Genomic DNA, 13,709 nt, shown 5'->3' with positions numbered 1-13,709 from the left:
GCAGGTTCTGGCAGGGTTTTTGCGGGTTCCATCAGGGCTGCGGATCTGCTCAATTTGCTGGCTCAGACTCTTCAGGGTGCTGTCCACCTCCAGGTCACGATCACGGAGAACATTAGCATCATCAGCACGGAACATGCGGAAGGGATCAGGGGCCTTCTCCTGAGGCTGGGAGATGAAGCCAAGGTCGAATGAACCACCAGGGGCACCAGGTGCTCCAGGAGGTCCAGGAGGTCCAGGAGGACCCTGAGAGAGAAGAAGAAGAAGGAGAAAAGGAAGAAGTTGTAGACGAAGTAGTAAAGACTTTGTGCTGCTCCTAAAGAAATTCCAACCTTCATATTCACTAAATTAAGAGACACTAAATAAATAAACAAATGAATGGATGTATATTTAGAGAGTTAGCTAGACCTACAGAAGGTCCCATCTCTCCAGAACGTCCACGAGGTCCAGGAGGTCCCGTGGGTCCAGGCAGGCCAGTCATACCGTCCTTACCAGGAGAACCAGCAGATCCAGCAGGGCCCTGAAAACAGGACAGAAGAAAGCCTTAAAGTCTCTGAATGTAAAAGTATTAGCAAATGCCTTGAACCAATGAAAACAGAAAATAGGAAAATATGAAAATATTCTAAAAAGTTAAAGATTGTGTGGCATTTAAACTCACTCTAGGTCCAGCAGGTCCAGCAGAACCAGCAGGTCCCTGCTCTCCAGAAGGTCCCTATATAGTAATGAAACAAAAACAGAAGTTAGACTATTACAGAATCTGTTTGTATGGAGTAAATGTAGGTCTTAATATAAAGTAACATACAGCAGGTCCAGGAGGTCCCTGTGTGCCAGCGAATCCTCTGTGTCCCTTCAAGCCTCTTTCTCCAGCCTCTCCGGTCTCTCCCCTGTCTCCACGAACTCCCTGAACTCCCTGTTAGGTGGAAGAATGAAGAGTTTGGTTTTGCCTTCTTCTGCTGTTCCATCTATTATAGCTGTCTAATAATGGTATTGAGGTTGTTACTTACAGCAGGGCCACGAGGTCCAGCAGGACCAGCAGGGCCAGAGATGCCAGCAGGTCCCTGAAATGTTCAAGAATCAGTTTTATGTAGAGGCAGGTTGAATTGAAACACAATCTTTGCACTCACTTACAGCAATCTCATATTTGTTAGTACATCTTATCATAAAAAGACAATGACTATACTAAAAAATTAGTGTGACTTTGTCACTCACAGTCTCTCCACGGTCTCCATTCTTTCCAGCGGGTCCGACGGGTCCGGGGGCACCAGGAGGTCCAGGGGCACCGGGGGCTCCAGAGGGGCCAGATTCTCCACGCTCTCCCTAAAACACAAACAAAATAATAACTTTATTTCACCAGCTTTAGTTTTTATATTTTGTCACCATTTCTTTTCCAGTTCTATATTTCCAGATCTTGCTGCGCTTTGAGCATTCTTTTTGATTTAGAAAAAGAATAAAACTTAAGACAAAAGTCAGCTGTGTCACTATAGCCTCCATTTGGAAACAAATTTAGCTTAGCCAACTGATTTCTGACAAAAAAATATGCTAACTAACTGATGCCGGTCAGTTATAAATGAACTCACCTTGGGTCCAGGAGCTCCATCGCGTCCAGCTGCTCCCTCGTTACCGGGGGTTCCCTAAAAGAAAAATACACAGTAGGTTTCCTGAGAGACTCACACACATTATATATACAAAAAGCAGACAGATAGCCATGATGTTCTTGGGTGAAACTGTTTCTTCACACCTCACGTCCAGGCTCGCCAGGGGCTCCAGCCAGTCCAGGGGGTCCCATTGGTCCGGGAGGTCCACGCTCACCACCGGGTCCAGGTGATCCCTGCTTTCCAACCTCTCCCTGTGTGTGGCAAAGTTTGTCTAGTCATAGCTGCTTTTTTAAATAGTTTGAAGCTTATAATATCTAGGCTTGCTTAGTGCTGCAGGTGTTAAAGCATTATGTTAAAATTACATCTATTACTGAGTAAAAGTTTATTATTTGAGGATAAACTTTGTTTCCTGCTTGCTGAAGATCACACAATGTTGCAGTCATGTCAAGTGAGAGTTTTCATGAACTGAATCACAGGTGAATGGTATTTCGGTGGTTTTGTTTATATTAACACATACTGTATCTTAGAAATGGCTTCTGCCCTTTATATTTCTGGATTGGGATTTGTGTTCAGTTTTAGATGGTTACATCAGATCCACTATGCCATTTGTAAAGCAGGGATTGTAGAGTAATAATAGAAACCTACAGAAGGTCCAGGCAGGCCAGGGAAACCTCTCTCTCCTCTCTGTCCAGGCAGACCAACAATACCACGCTGTCCAGCAATACCCTGAGCTCCAGGCAGACCAGCAATACCCTGCAGGGGGTGTCAAATAAAAATAAAATAAATAAATAAATAGGCTTGACAAAGATGTAGAGTGGCAGAACTGAAAGCAACAAACACCTAGACAAGATCAGCATCTAGTCAGTGACCATGTGAAGACTTAATTCAGGGCTGCTATTTAAAGAAGTAAATTTTGTATCAAATTAGGTTGTCATATTGGCAGCCAAACATTTTGTTTGGTGATAGGTTGAGGTGAAAGTGGTTCCTTCCAGTAGTACGCCAGTGTTTTCTGAAAGTTCTGTGATAAAGATAACTTACGGAAGGACCATCGGCACCAGGGCTACCCTTCTCTCCAGCAGGTCCTGGGGGTCCAGCAGCACCTATTTCACCAGGGCGACCAGCAGGTCCGGTGTCACCACGGTTTCCTTTGGGTCCCTCTTTGCCAGCTGGTCCAGCGGGTCCAGGAGGACCAGCATTGCCCTGTGGGAGAAAAGAATAAAATATATCACTGCTGAAAATGATCTAGGACTTGCCCTCCCACAGGAAAAAGAGTTGCTAATAACATCTGAAAAATTCTTACAGAGGGGCCAGGAGGTCCAACTCTGCCAGCAGCACCAGGGAAACCAGTAGCACCCTAGGGAGACAAACACAGGTATATTAGCAGACTGGGGCTGGGAAAATGGCTGTAAGTACTCCTGCTCTAGGACTGAAGCTGAAGTCAGGCAAAAGGGCTCACACATCCAAAAAAAGGGTTCGCACATCCAAAAAACTTTTGCAGATGCTGAACTAACAACAACGGGCATCACAGTGAAAAACACCTACAAATACATCACTCAGCTGTTATCAGGCTACATGAATAAGATTAAATGATTCTTCCCTGTGATTCTCGTTTGACAATGCCTAATGACGAGTGCTTTTAGATCGAAATGTTGCTGCTGAATTAAATTGCTTGCAGCTTAGTGCAGTGTGTGGACCTTTTGTCTACTTTTTGCCTTCAGGTTAGTATAAATGTAAATCTAACAGAAGAAGAGAAGGACAGAGTAGAAGAAGAGTGGTGACTTACAGGAGGTCCAGCAGGTCCACGGGCTCCCTTAGGGCCGGTGTTACCAACAGGACCCTGGAGACACACAACACACACTCAGTCAATATAGGAGAACAAATAGCAGACTATATAATCATAAAGATTTCACATGTTCATTTTCAATAATTGTTTTTTTCTGTACTATAATGGGGTGTGAATGTACGAGTTTACAAACCTGAGGTCCAGGGGCACCAGTGGGTCCAGCAGGGCCGGGGGGACCAGCATCTCCCTTGCCACCATTATCTCCATGCTCTCCCTTAGCACCAGGTTGCCCATCAGAACCCTGAGTTAGAATGATTATGAATGGAGGAGGAGAGATAGAGGGAGAAATGATTTCTCAGAATTTTTTTTCAAGCTTTAAAAAACTAAAAAGTCAGTACGGAAAGTCCAAACATTCATGTAGAAATGACTTACAGGAGGTCCAGCAAATCCAGCAGGTCCTGGTGGTCCAGACTCTCCACGTTCACCCTGACAAAAGAGGGTGGGGTGGGGTGGGGAAGCATCAACCATGGATTTCAAGATTCAAAGGTCAAGCAAATAGAGAACTTGGAGTTGAAGCATCAACCAGGTAAACAAAACAAAACAAAATAACAACAAAAAAACACATAGGTATTTACAGGGGCTCCACGGGCTCCAGCAGGTCCCACAGGTCCTGCGGCACCAGGCTCTCCCTTGTCTCCAGGAGCTCCAGCAGATCCAGGAAGTCCAATTGGTCCAGTCATACCACGAGGACCATCCTTACCAGGAGCTCCATCAGCACCCTTAGCTCCTTGGTCACCCTGGATTATTGGATGGAGAGGAGAGCTTATTATACAAGGGACAACTACACATCAGGTCTTGTAATGGTGGGCGCATTCTGTAGGTAGCACTGCAGCTGGACAGTGATTTCTGTTGTGATGTGACAGTTCTAGGAAGCTACTGTGGACAGTGGTGATGGCTATAAACTGGTCAAAGTCATCATAGTGGAAGGCCTGATCAATACTTTTGTTGCTTTAGTGAACCAGATCACTTATAATTCCCTGATAATCAAGTGCTATAAGTGTACAACTGAACATCAGCAGTGTCTAGCTACACCAAATTCTAAATGAGAAGTAAAATTTACAAGTAATAGGAATACTGTGAAGGCAACTCACTCTGTCACCCCTCAGTCCTGCAAGACCAGGGGAACCACGCTCACCAGGCATTCCCTGCAGTCCAGGAGGACCCTGAGCTCCGGGAGCACCGGGGGCTCCAGCATCTCCCTGAGGAAGAGGAAGCAAAAGAGAGGGACAGGAAGAGGGGAAGAAAGAAGTTAGAACAGTAGAATATGTTGACCGATCTCTACCTGTGTGCTACATGGTGACACAGCAAATCAGTGAGAACTCCACAGGTCATTGAATCTTATTTTTCCACATCTGCCAGGGTTTACCTTGGCACCTTCATTTCCAGCAGCTCCAGGGGATCCACGGGCACCAGTGGGTCCAACAATGCCAGGTGTACCACGCTCACCGGGGAATCCTCTATCACCCTGAGGAGAAGGGTGGCAGAGAGATCAGTACACTAAGAGCTGAGTGGTTGAAATAACCATGAGGATTCATTTGCCTTTGGATTGCTTATCTATAAGATGGATGATATTCCCCAAAAGGAGGTAATAACTAGTAAAAGTAAATTCTTTCAGCCTACACTATCTGTGTGTTTGTCTGCTGTCTAAACAGACTCCTCTAAAACATACTTTTTCATCAACGTAAGGAGCTATCTGGTAAATATGGCATTTAATGGTCCTCTCTTCAAGTGGCCATATTGGTTTTGTTTTTAGACAATGTTGGTTACAACTACCCACATTATCTATATAGCTAACCACCATTCCTTTAGCATTAGCCTCTCATTAGCTAGCAGTAACCCTGTTAATATTAAAATCAGTGTGTTTGCTATAATAAATGATCCTGCTGGCTAGTTAGGACGATAGTTCTTTTTCAGCTCCAGCTTTGAGTGTTTTGGTTTAATAACTAGGGCAAAGTGGGATGGGTTCATTTTGAACCAGTATAAATTTACAGACAGCTCACTTTAACTTCAAATATTACTTAATGAGGTTATAGCAGCAATGTTTTTTTTATTGTTTGCATCCTAGTTGGTAAAGATGTAGATAAGTCTTCAGTAGCACTCCATTAATGGATGCTGTCGGGGCCAGACAGATTTATAAATGTGAATATGATGATGATGATGATGATAATGATGGCAAGAAGTGACTTACTCTAGATCCAGCAGGTCCTGGGGCTCCAGCCTCACCGGAGGGACCCTAGATAAACAGAGCAATTGCATGTTACTGTGTTCATTCACTAGAAACTACTCGTTTGAATTTGATTTGATTAGTATGTAAATCAATTGCGTGTCACTCAGTACCTGCTCTCCAGGCTTGCCAGACTCACCAGCAGCTCCCTGGGGTCCTGGAAGACCCTGGAATCCAGGACCTCCAGCAGGTCCCTGCTCTCCTCTCTCACCAGCAGGACCCTGAGGATGAGCAAGGGAGGACATGTCAGAGTTAACAGAAATGGTCAGAAGTAATGTAATGTGTTGGTATGAATTGCTTAACATAGCTACATGTAGCTTAAGTATTAGCAGAAGTATTTTGCAGTGAGAGGCTATTAAGCTCATAAGAGGTACAATACTACAACTGAGCTGGGTGTTAATGTGGGTGTGTGTATGATTTGTGTGTTTTACATACAGCAGGTCCAGAAGGACCCTGAGGACCAACTTCACCGTCCTTTCCAGGGGCACCCTGGGTAGAAAGATGTCAGGCCTTTAAACACACAGGCCTTAGCTTCTAAGCATAATAATAGTAGAGTGCAGTAAAGTCAAAGAGCAGCACGTCACAGACAACTTACGGTAGGGCCAGTGGGTCCCATTACTCCTCTCTCACCAGGCTTTCCACCCTCACCCTAGAGACAGGAGTAGACAAGCACTATTAACAGAAATGTGGAGACTATTTTTTGTGGTCTACAGTACACTTTTCAAAAACATCTAATTGAAGATACTGGGTAGCAGATGAGACAAATTACTTACTGCGGCTCCCTTGGGTCCAGGGAATCCCATGACTCCAGGCTGACCTCTGGCTCCAGCGGCGCCAGGGGGTCCAGGGCGGCCATCTTGTCCAGGGGCTCCCTAGCGAGGAGGATTAATTAAGGATTAACTTACATAAGCACAAAATTAAGATGTTTTAATGACATTGAGATTGCATATATTATACTTTAACTTACAGCAGGTCCTGTCTTGCCATCATGTCCAGGACTGCCAGGGCTGCCAGTCATACCCTACAGGTCAGAAGTCAGAGGTCAGAGGTCAGGGAAGGCCTGTGCAGTGAATAAATTATGTTGCTGACAATTATTTGATAGACAATCAGCAGGGTATCTCACCTTAGCTCCTGGCAGACCAGACTCACCAGTGCGGCCAGGCTCACCAGTTGAACCTTTAGGTCCAACAGGACCGGGGGCACCGTTCTCACCAGTGGCACCCTATGATGAAGGAAGGAAGCGAGAGAAAGAAATAAAGAGGCAGTTGGGAAAAGGTGATAGGACAAAAATGAGTTAAACTGAAACTAATCTACATTTTCAGCTGTAGGTGAAATGTAACTACATATCAGCTAGGTATTTTACTCACTTTGGGTCCAGCAGGGCCATCAGAGCCAGGGAAACCACGACCGCCAGAGCCACCCTGTAGAGAGAATTAAACATATCTTGCTTAGCTCTATAAGCAAAAGTCTAAACTGTTATATCTAATGGTCTAAATCTTTAGCCAAAACACGCCCTGTACTATGAAATCAGTCGATGCAATGCATTCAACTGGTTTGCTCCAGAGAGCAATTTAAACTCTACTTTACCTTAGTACATTGTGGTATCATAAGACTCAAGAAGCAGCTGTCATTAAAAAGCTGTCATAGGACCACTCCCTGGTCATAAAATCAGATGTATAGCACTATTTTCATAATCTATAATATTTCAACCTTTTTTGGTCCATCCATTATGCACAGTATGCCAAATGTCGGTAACGGTGTTCCCAAATGTTTCCATTTAAAGTTATGCATTTTCTGGCCTGTGGGGGGCACAACAAAGCATGTTTACATTGTATTGATGTGCCAGAAAGGTGTCTACACCATTTGTAGCCTCTGATATATACACTTGTGCTACATGTAGGTAACATTTTGACCTTTAACCCCTCTAGTGTTTGGATTCCAAGGAGACAAGAATATTTCATTACATTTAGATTGACCAGCAAAATGTGTTTGGCAATCTAAATTCATGTTTGGAAAGTTTGGAACGGCTCACAAATAGTCCTAGTAATTTAAAACTGACTCAGTTAAATTTAAGTGACATAAAATAAAACTTTAAGTGAAGACATCACTAAATACAATTCTGACTGCAAAACGTTTGTCTTTCACTTAAAATGTACCATGAGATGATGACTCTAATGCAATTCCCTCCATTATATGTAATCTTAAAGAAGTTCACAGTACAGTAAAGTTAAAATTAGGTGAGAAACATACTCGCTCTCCAGGAGCACCACGGGCTCCTACAGCACCAGGCTCTCCTCTGGATCCTCTCTTGCCCTCCTCACCATGAGGTCCTGGGGGTCCCTGAACTCCTGGAGCACCCTGGAGTACACACACACATGGATGACATAAGAGACCCAGTGTATTCACATACATAAAGAGCTGTACTACATGCTTATTGTGTATGTAAACATACAGCCTCTCCCTTGGCACCGGGCTCTCCCTTGGATCCTGGGGCACCAACATCACCCTGAAGGGAAACATGAAAACAGCAAACATAAATAAACAACACCAAGAAAAAATTGGCCAATGAATAAAAATTGTCCAGTGACTAATAAACAATATTTGGCACAGTTTTCAAAGACAAATAAACAAAATTAACCAACACAAATAGCTGTACACAACAAATAAAAAACAACTGATCAGAAACACAAGCAATGAATTATCTTTTCCAGAAAAGGTGTAAGTCAGTAGTTTTACCTTTACTTTACTGTATGGACTGAAGCATAATTTTAACTATATCAATTAGATTAAAGAAAATCCAATTTTTCAGCTTTGGGTAGTTCTGAGAGAGCTTTACTCACAGTGTTACCCTTAGGTCCAGGGGCACCGGCAGCACCCTGAGGTCCTGGGGGTCCACGGGGTCCGGGGAAACCGGGAGATCCAGCAATTCCGGCAGCACCCTGCAGGGGGCAGCACATGGCAGTGCAGTCACATCATATTGTACCATACTGGCAGTGCCGAGTATATTGTAGCTGTGGAAACTGGTAGCACTGGTTGCTTCACTAGTGCCTTGCTCAGCCTCATGAGTTAAGGATTCAGACCGTCAATCCTGACATGCATGTAAAGTAAATTTGTTGGGAGAGCTACTCACAGGGACTCCCTTAGGTCCAGGGGCTCCATCAGTTCCAGGGTTGCCCTGAGAGGAGAACAAAGGGAAGAGATTTCACTGATAATCCAGAGGCCAGAAGGCTCTTTTGAATGATTTAAATGCCATTAAATCATCAAGGGGTGGAGTGGCAATTTGGGCCATAGACATTTTTCCTATGGCCCCCCTTCACCTCATCAGGACCTGAATAGCCTGTTATAAGGTATTATTGTCAGTACTTACAGCAGGTCCAGCAGGGCCAGCAGGTCCAGGGTTTCCAGGCTCACCACGGGATCCGGTAGCACCCTCAGGTCCACGGGCACCCTGGGCTCCAGCATCACCCTGGTGAGGGGGGAATAAACAGAACCTAGTGAAATAACCATGTCCAAATTGACAGAAAAGCTATGAGTCACTGGTGGAAAACTTGCAGTGATGAAAAGCATAACAGAAAAAGAAAACGTTAAGAAGAGGATCGTAGTTCTTGTGTGAGTTTAAAAATGTCTAAAAAGCTGGTGTCACGGCATTTTAGGGAGAATTTTTCAGCTGTCTAAATGTCACAGCCTAAGTCTCCCATTGTAAAACAAATCTCCACCAGACATTAACCAACCCTAAAAAATGTGCCCCAATTCCACATTCATAGTAATGTTATAAAGAATAACTATATAATCATAACCTTCAAAATATACAGTTTTTGTGCCAGAAATTAATACTGTAACTGTGGCCAACTGACCCCAATTAAACTGCAATGTTCTAAAGTTACTGCCAGTTAAACAAAGACAAAGCATATATTATATCATAATTGTTTTGGTTTTGCTTTTATTTTTTCATTTGAGAGCATTTAACTGCTTTGCACTGTATGGCTGTAGTGCCTGTCAACAGCAAACTCAAATATCAAGATATTCTAAGATATTCTATGTCCATATTGGCATACTGTACTTAAGTACTTATTTAAGTAACTTCTTTTGGTGACTTTTCCAGTGTGAACACAACACGTTTAGAGTCAATGTGCAGAATAAAATTAGAACCCAGTTTGGATGACCTTGTATGACCCCTACATGATGTGACCCTTGTTGGGGCAAAGGTTAAATTAAAGGTCAACTTTACTTTCCAAGCAAAATGCCTCAAAGCACCACAAACCCAGGTCTGTAACATTCTAATGACCTCTACAAGCTCTGAAGAAGAGAAGAGAAGAGAAGAGAAGAGAAGAGAAGAGAAGAGAAGAGAAGAGAAGAGATTCATGGAAGACTGTGGAAGATGGCATAAAAAATGTTATGCGTTGGAGAATATTGATGCATATCATGTTGGGTGTAGTTGTACCTTGGATCCAGGACCACCAGGGAATCCAGGAGGTCCAGCGGGGCCAGTGGGACCCTGAGAAGATAAAGACAAAGAGATTCACACAGTGCCTACCACAGATCATACAGCAGGAAGATTTTGGTTTGCTTGTTGTTATAGCAAGATCCAAACTTTTTCTGACTTAATTTCAACAATTTGCATCTTTACAGAAATTAGGTACAGCCCTATTGCTACGAATTTACAGAATGGCTAAGTTTTTTTTTTTTTTGTTTTAAGTGGTATCTGTGCCCATATAAAAATTTTAAATAAATAACACAGTAAACAATGACAGATATTACACTACAGGATTGTTTTTCACTTGAACCCTTGTTCAAGATATACCCTGGAGGTTTTTGAATAGCTAGGATAATTAGAATTTGTACATTAAAACATTTTAAGTAACGGACCAAGTTTGTGAGTGTTCACACTAAGATCTGGAGAGTAGGGGTGTTCTGAAGTTGTAACAACAAACAAAGCTTTAGAGAATTAAAAAGCTTACAGGAGGTCCAGCAGCACCAGCAGCACCATCGTTACCACGAGCTCCCTGCAGTGCACAGACAAACGTGATCAGTTGATCTGCTTGCTGACGGACTGGTTGATCAATTGCTGTAGTTTTATGCATGTGTACGAATGTGGGGACTCACAGCAGCTCCAGCAGCACCGCTGCGGCCTCTCTCACCAGGCAAACCACGAGGTCCCTGAGACATTCAAAGACAGTGTCAGCTCTTTATATTGTCATCAGTTGGAAGGGAGGGAAAATCCATGATGGCAACTATAGTACATAACAGAGATGGGATACTTGTTTTACTCACCATAGCACCAGGGGTTCCATTCTCACCGGGGGCTCCAGCTTCTCCCTAAAGAAACACACAGGAAGGTGAGGCCATGAGAAAGAGAGAAACTGTAGCGTTATTTGTCAATATGATTTTACCAAGGCAGTAATGTTGCAACTAGACAATATGTAGCTAATACAGATGCTTCTATTGCTACTACTGCTGTGACCACATCCAACAGACATACAAGATGTACTTAAAGGGTCATTCCACCATTTTATACATTAAAATCAGTTTACTAATCATAAATATTACTAATCAGCTTGGCTTTGATTTGAAGATTAGTACACTTTTATAAGAAAAAGTCCATAAAAGCTGCACTATTGATGCAGCCGTTGCATTGTGGGAAATGTAGGAGGTTATTTTAGCAAGTTTTCAAGACTAAAAATCAGGATAACTCAACTTCCGTAGCTTCAGTATTAACCATTAAAACAAATCTGTCTCTTGTGATTCCACCAACATTACAGCAGTGCAATAGTTAATAACAAAAGTACCCTGTTAGTACTTCTACTACCAGTTTTGCCACTGCTACTATTATAACCATGCCACAGTTACAGCTGTTACTTCACTATTGCCAATTAAACCATTAGTAATATTATTACAAGTAATGCTATTACTTTTATTGTCATATTTCTGAACTAGTCTACTAATTGTTGGTTGTAAATGAGACATAGCGTGAGATAACCAAGAGGGATAGTCACCTTGGGTCCAGCAGGGCCAGTGTCTCCCTTAGCACCATCCAGACCACTGAATCCCTAAAGAAAATGAGACATTCAAAGGTCAAGTCCACAGTCAGGAAATGCTATATTGATAATTTGAAGTTTGTTGAACGACACAATGTAAGTTCTGACTCACTCTGTGTCCCTTGATGCCGGGTAGACCAGGGGTTCCTGGGAAACCACGAGCTCCCTGAGAAAGAGATGAGACAGGGAGACAAAATTTATTATCATGGCTTTGTTTTTGTTTTTATATTACAACGCTAAAAACTATCTTGCCTTTGCAACTTACCTGTGGGCCAGAAGGTCCACGCTCACCGGAATGACCAGGTTTGCCAGACTCACCCTGAGTGAAAGCAAGGCAGAGAGAAGGGTTGAATGGAAGTAACGAGTTACACTTTAATATAATCTGAGATATGGTTGGTTAATATGAGCAGATCCAGTCAACTTACATCCTCGCCGTTCTTTCCAGGGGGGCCAGCAGGGCCACGAGGACCCATGGGACCCTGTAGAGAAAGACACACACCAGGTGAGCATGATGATAGACTAGTAAGGTGCAATGTCCGTGCATATTTGATTCTGTTTTCTTAATACTCACAGAAGGTCCAGCCTCTCCAGGCTCACCAGGGGGGCCAGTGAATCCCTGAGGTCCCTGTAAAGAGGGAGACACATAGAAACACCATCACTAATACATTCACACCACTACTGTATAAAGATGCCGATCTCATTATTGAGATGATATGCAAATGCATGCTGTATATTAGCTACTTCAAGCAGTACACTGCAGTAGCCGAATAGTAAATGCAGTAGTGATGAGAATAACTAACAAAACACTAATTCTCTTTATATGGCACTGACTTGTTATGAACAATTATACATACTTGGAGTGAGTCCTGGCTAGGACTCTAGGACTACGACTTCAACCGCATTCAGTTTCTTAGATTTTATTGGTTACTGTGATGAATTTCAAAAAACTAAATGCTATCTCATTATCTTAAATATTTACAAGATCCTTCCTGGTGTTGATAATTCATATGTTAGTGAGAAAAATGTCAGATAATGTAGGCAGAGTGTTGTTTCACTGATATCCTGGTCAAAACTGATGCACCCACCCAGCTATAGCACCTAGCCTCCTATCACTGTGAACCGCAGGCCAGGTGGAACTGAAGCCTCCATATAGGTTTCTAGTATGTGCGTTAAAACACAAAGCAAAATGATTAAACTTGCTTCATTTGCATGGGCTTAACCACTGTCAGTTCACTCCAAACGGCCAACATACCAACTGTGGCGATGTTAACATAAGCTAGCTTGTGTTCAATTTCAGTTTTTCACTAAAGTCAGTATTTAGCAGAAACTGCAGCTCTCATTTTCCCTGTAGTCTGTGTACTCGTACAAGGCAAACTCATCCAGAAAAATGCAGTTTGCAACTATCGACTTTGTATTCAATGGTGTCACCTTTGAAATTCGCTTCATGTTTTGGCTGAACATCCAGTTGTTAATTTTTAGAGAGTTTTCTTATTACTTTTGACAAAATGTATTATTTTATCTGATGCAATTGAGTATTAATCACAAAAATAATCAGCCTAAAAACTGTGTTACTTTGGTTTCATGCCAACTGGGTGCTGAAGAGACAATAGTGATTTCATAATGATGTCATGATGATGTATGAGGTATATGCCACTTTAGATGGGAAACATTTTCAGTTGAGGAAAGACAAAGTGGTGTACTTACGCTTGTACCAGGAGGTCCAGGAGGTCCACGGGGTCCCATTGGGCCCTGTTAATCAGAGACACAATCAGTCACTGCATCATTATAATTTGCAGGGAATCATAAACTGTACATGAGTGGGTGTATAGATGTCTACCATGGGTCCAGGCATAGAGATGGGAACAGATTTCTCATCATAGCCACCAGACATCTGAGGGGAGAAGTTCTGACAAAACAGAGAGAGACATGTTAGCCACTGACAGATAGCATTTAGTAGGGAAATAAAAAAAAATTAAATGAAATACATCAGTCATACAACATATAGAAATGTAATT

The 13,709-nt window shown here is 42.7% G+C and overlaps 1 protein-coding gene across 1 annotated transcript in view; it reads right to left on the bottom strand.

Annotated features, from left to right (window-relative positions):
• col1a1a (collagen, type I, alpha 1a) overlaps positions 1-13,709 on the bottom strand; it is a 22,636-nt gene that overhangs the window by 2,700 nt on the left and 6,227 nt on the right. Inside the window, exons 6-46 of the mRNA XM_020585393.1 lie at positions 13,532-13,600; positions 13,399-13,443; positions 12,266-12,319; positions 12,120-12,173; positions 11,960-12,013; positions 11,807-11,860; positions 11,653-11,706; positions 10,931-10,975; positions 10,763-10,816; positions 10,618-10,662; positions 10,101-10,154; positions 9,027-9,125; positions 8,790-8,834; positions 8,500-8,598; positions 8,112-8,165; positions 7,910-8,017; positions 7,027-7,080; positions 6,783-6,881; positions 6,627-6,680; positions 6,433-6,531; positions 6,255-6,308; positions 6,095-6,148; positions 5,773-5,880; positions 5,624-5,668; positions 4,802-4,900; positions 4,527-4,634; positions 4,011-4,172; positions 3,808-3,861; positions 3,569-3,676; positions 3,376-3,429; positions 2,893-2,946; positions 2,631-2,792; positions 2,238-2,345; positions 1,736-1,843; positions 1,575-1,628; positions 1,207-1,314; positions 1,002-1,055; positions 800-907; positions 656-709; positions 410-517; positions 1-243 (exon numbers count right to left, since the gene is read on the bottom strand). The exon at positions 1-243 is cut by the window's left edge and continues 34 nt beyond it. Coding sequence (XP_020441049.1) covers positions 1-243; positions 410-517; positions 656-709; positions 800-907; positions 1,002-1,055; positions 1,207-1,314; positions 1,575-1,628; positions 1,736-1,843; positions 2,238-2,345; positions 2,631-2,792; positions 2,893-2,946; positions 3,376-3,429; positions 3,569-3,676; positions 3,808-3,861; positions 4,011-4,172; positions 4,527-4,634; positions 4,802-4,900; positions 5,624-5,668; positions 5,773-5,880; positions 6,095-6,148; positions 6,255-6,308; positions 6,433-6,531; positions 6,627-6,680; positions 6,783-6,881; positions 7,027-7,080; positions 7,910-8,017; positions 8,112-8,165; positions 8,500-8,598; positions 8,790-8,834; positions 9,027-9,125; positions 10,101-10,154; positions 10,618-10,662; positions 10,763-10,816; positions 10,931-10,975; positions 11,653-11,706; positions 11,807-11,860; positions 11,960-12,013; positions 12,120-12,173; positions 12,266-12,319; positions 13,399-13,443; positions 13,532-13,600 — 3,300 coding nt within the window. The remainder of the gene's footprint in view (positions 244-409; positions 518-655; positions 710-799; positions 908-1,001; positions 1,056-1,206; positions 1,315-1,574; positions 1,629-1,735; positions 1,844-2,237; positions 2,346-2,630; positions 2,793-2,892; positions 2,947-3,375; positions 3,430-3,568; positions 3,677-3,807; positions 3,862-4,010; positions 4,173-4,526; positions 4,635-4,801; positions 4,901-5,623; positions 5,669-5,772; positions 5,881-6,094; positions 6,149-6,254; positions 6,309-6,432; positions 6,532-6,626; positions 6,681-6,782; positions 6,882-7,026; positions 7,081-7,909; positions 8,018-8,111; positions 8,166-8,499; positions 8,599-8,789; positions 8,835-9,026; positions 9,126-10,100; positions 10,155-10,617; positions 10,663-10,762; positions 10,817-10,930; positions 10,976-11,652; positions 11,707-11,806; positions 11,861-11,959; positions 12,014-12,119; positions 12,174-12,265; positions 12,320-13,398; positions 13,444-13,531; positions 13,601-13,709) is intronic.

This window comes from Monopterus albus, unplaced genomic scaffold, assembly GCF_001952655.1.
Source record: "Monopterus albus unplaced genomic scaffold, M_albus_1.0 scaffold363.1, whole genome shotgun sequence".
Taxonomy (NCBI): Eukaryota; Metazoa; Chordata; class Actinopteri; order Synbranchiformes; family Synbranchidae; genus Monopterus; species Monopterus albus.
This window is presented reverse-complemented; position numbering and strand designations above follow the sequence as displayed.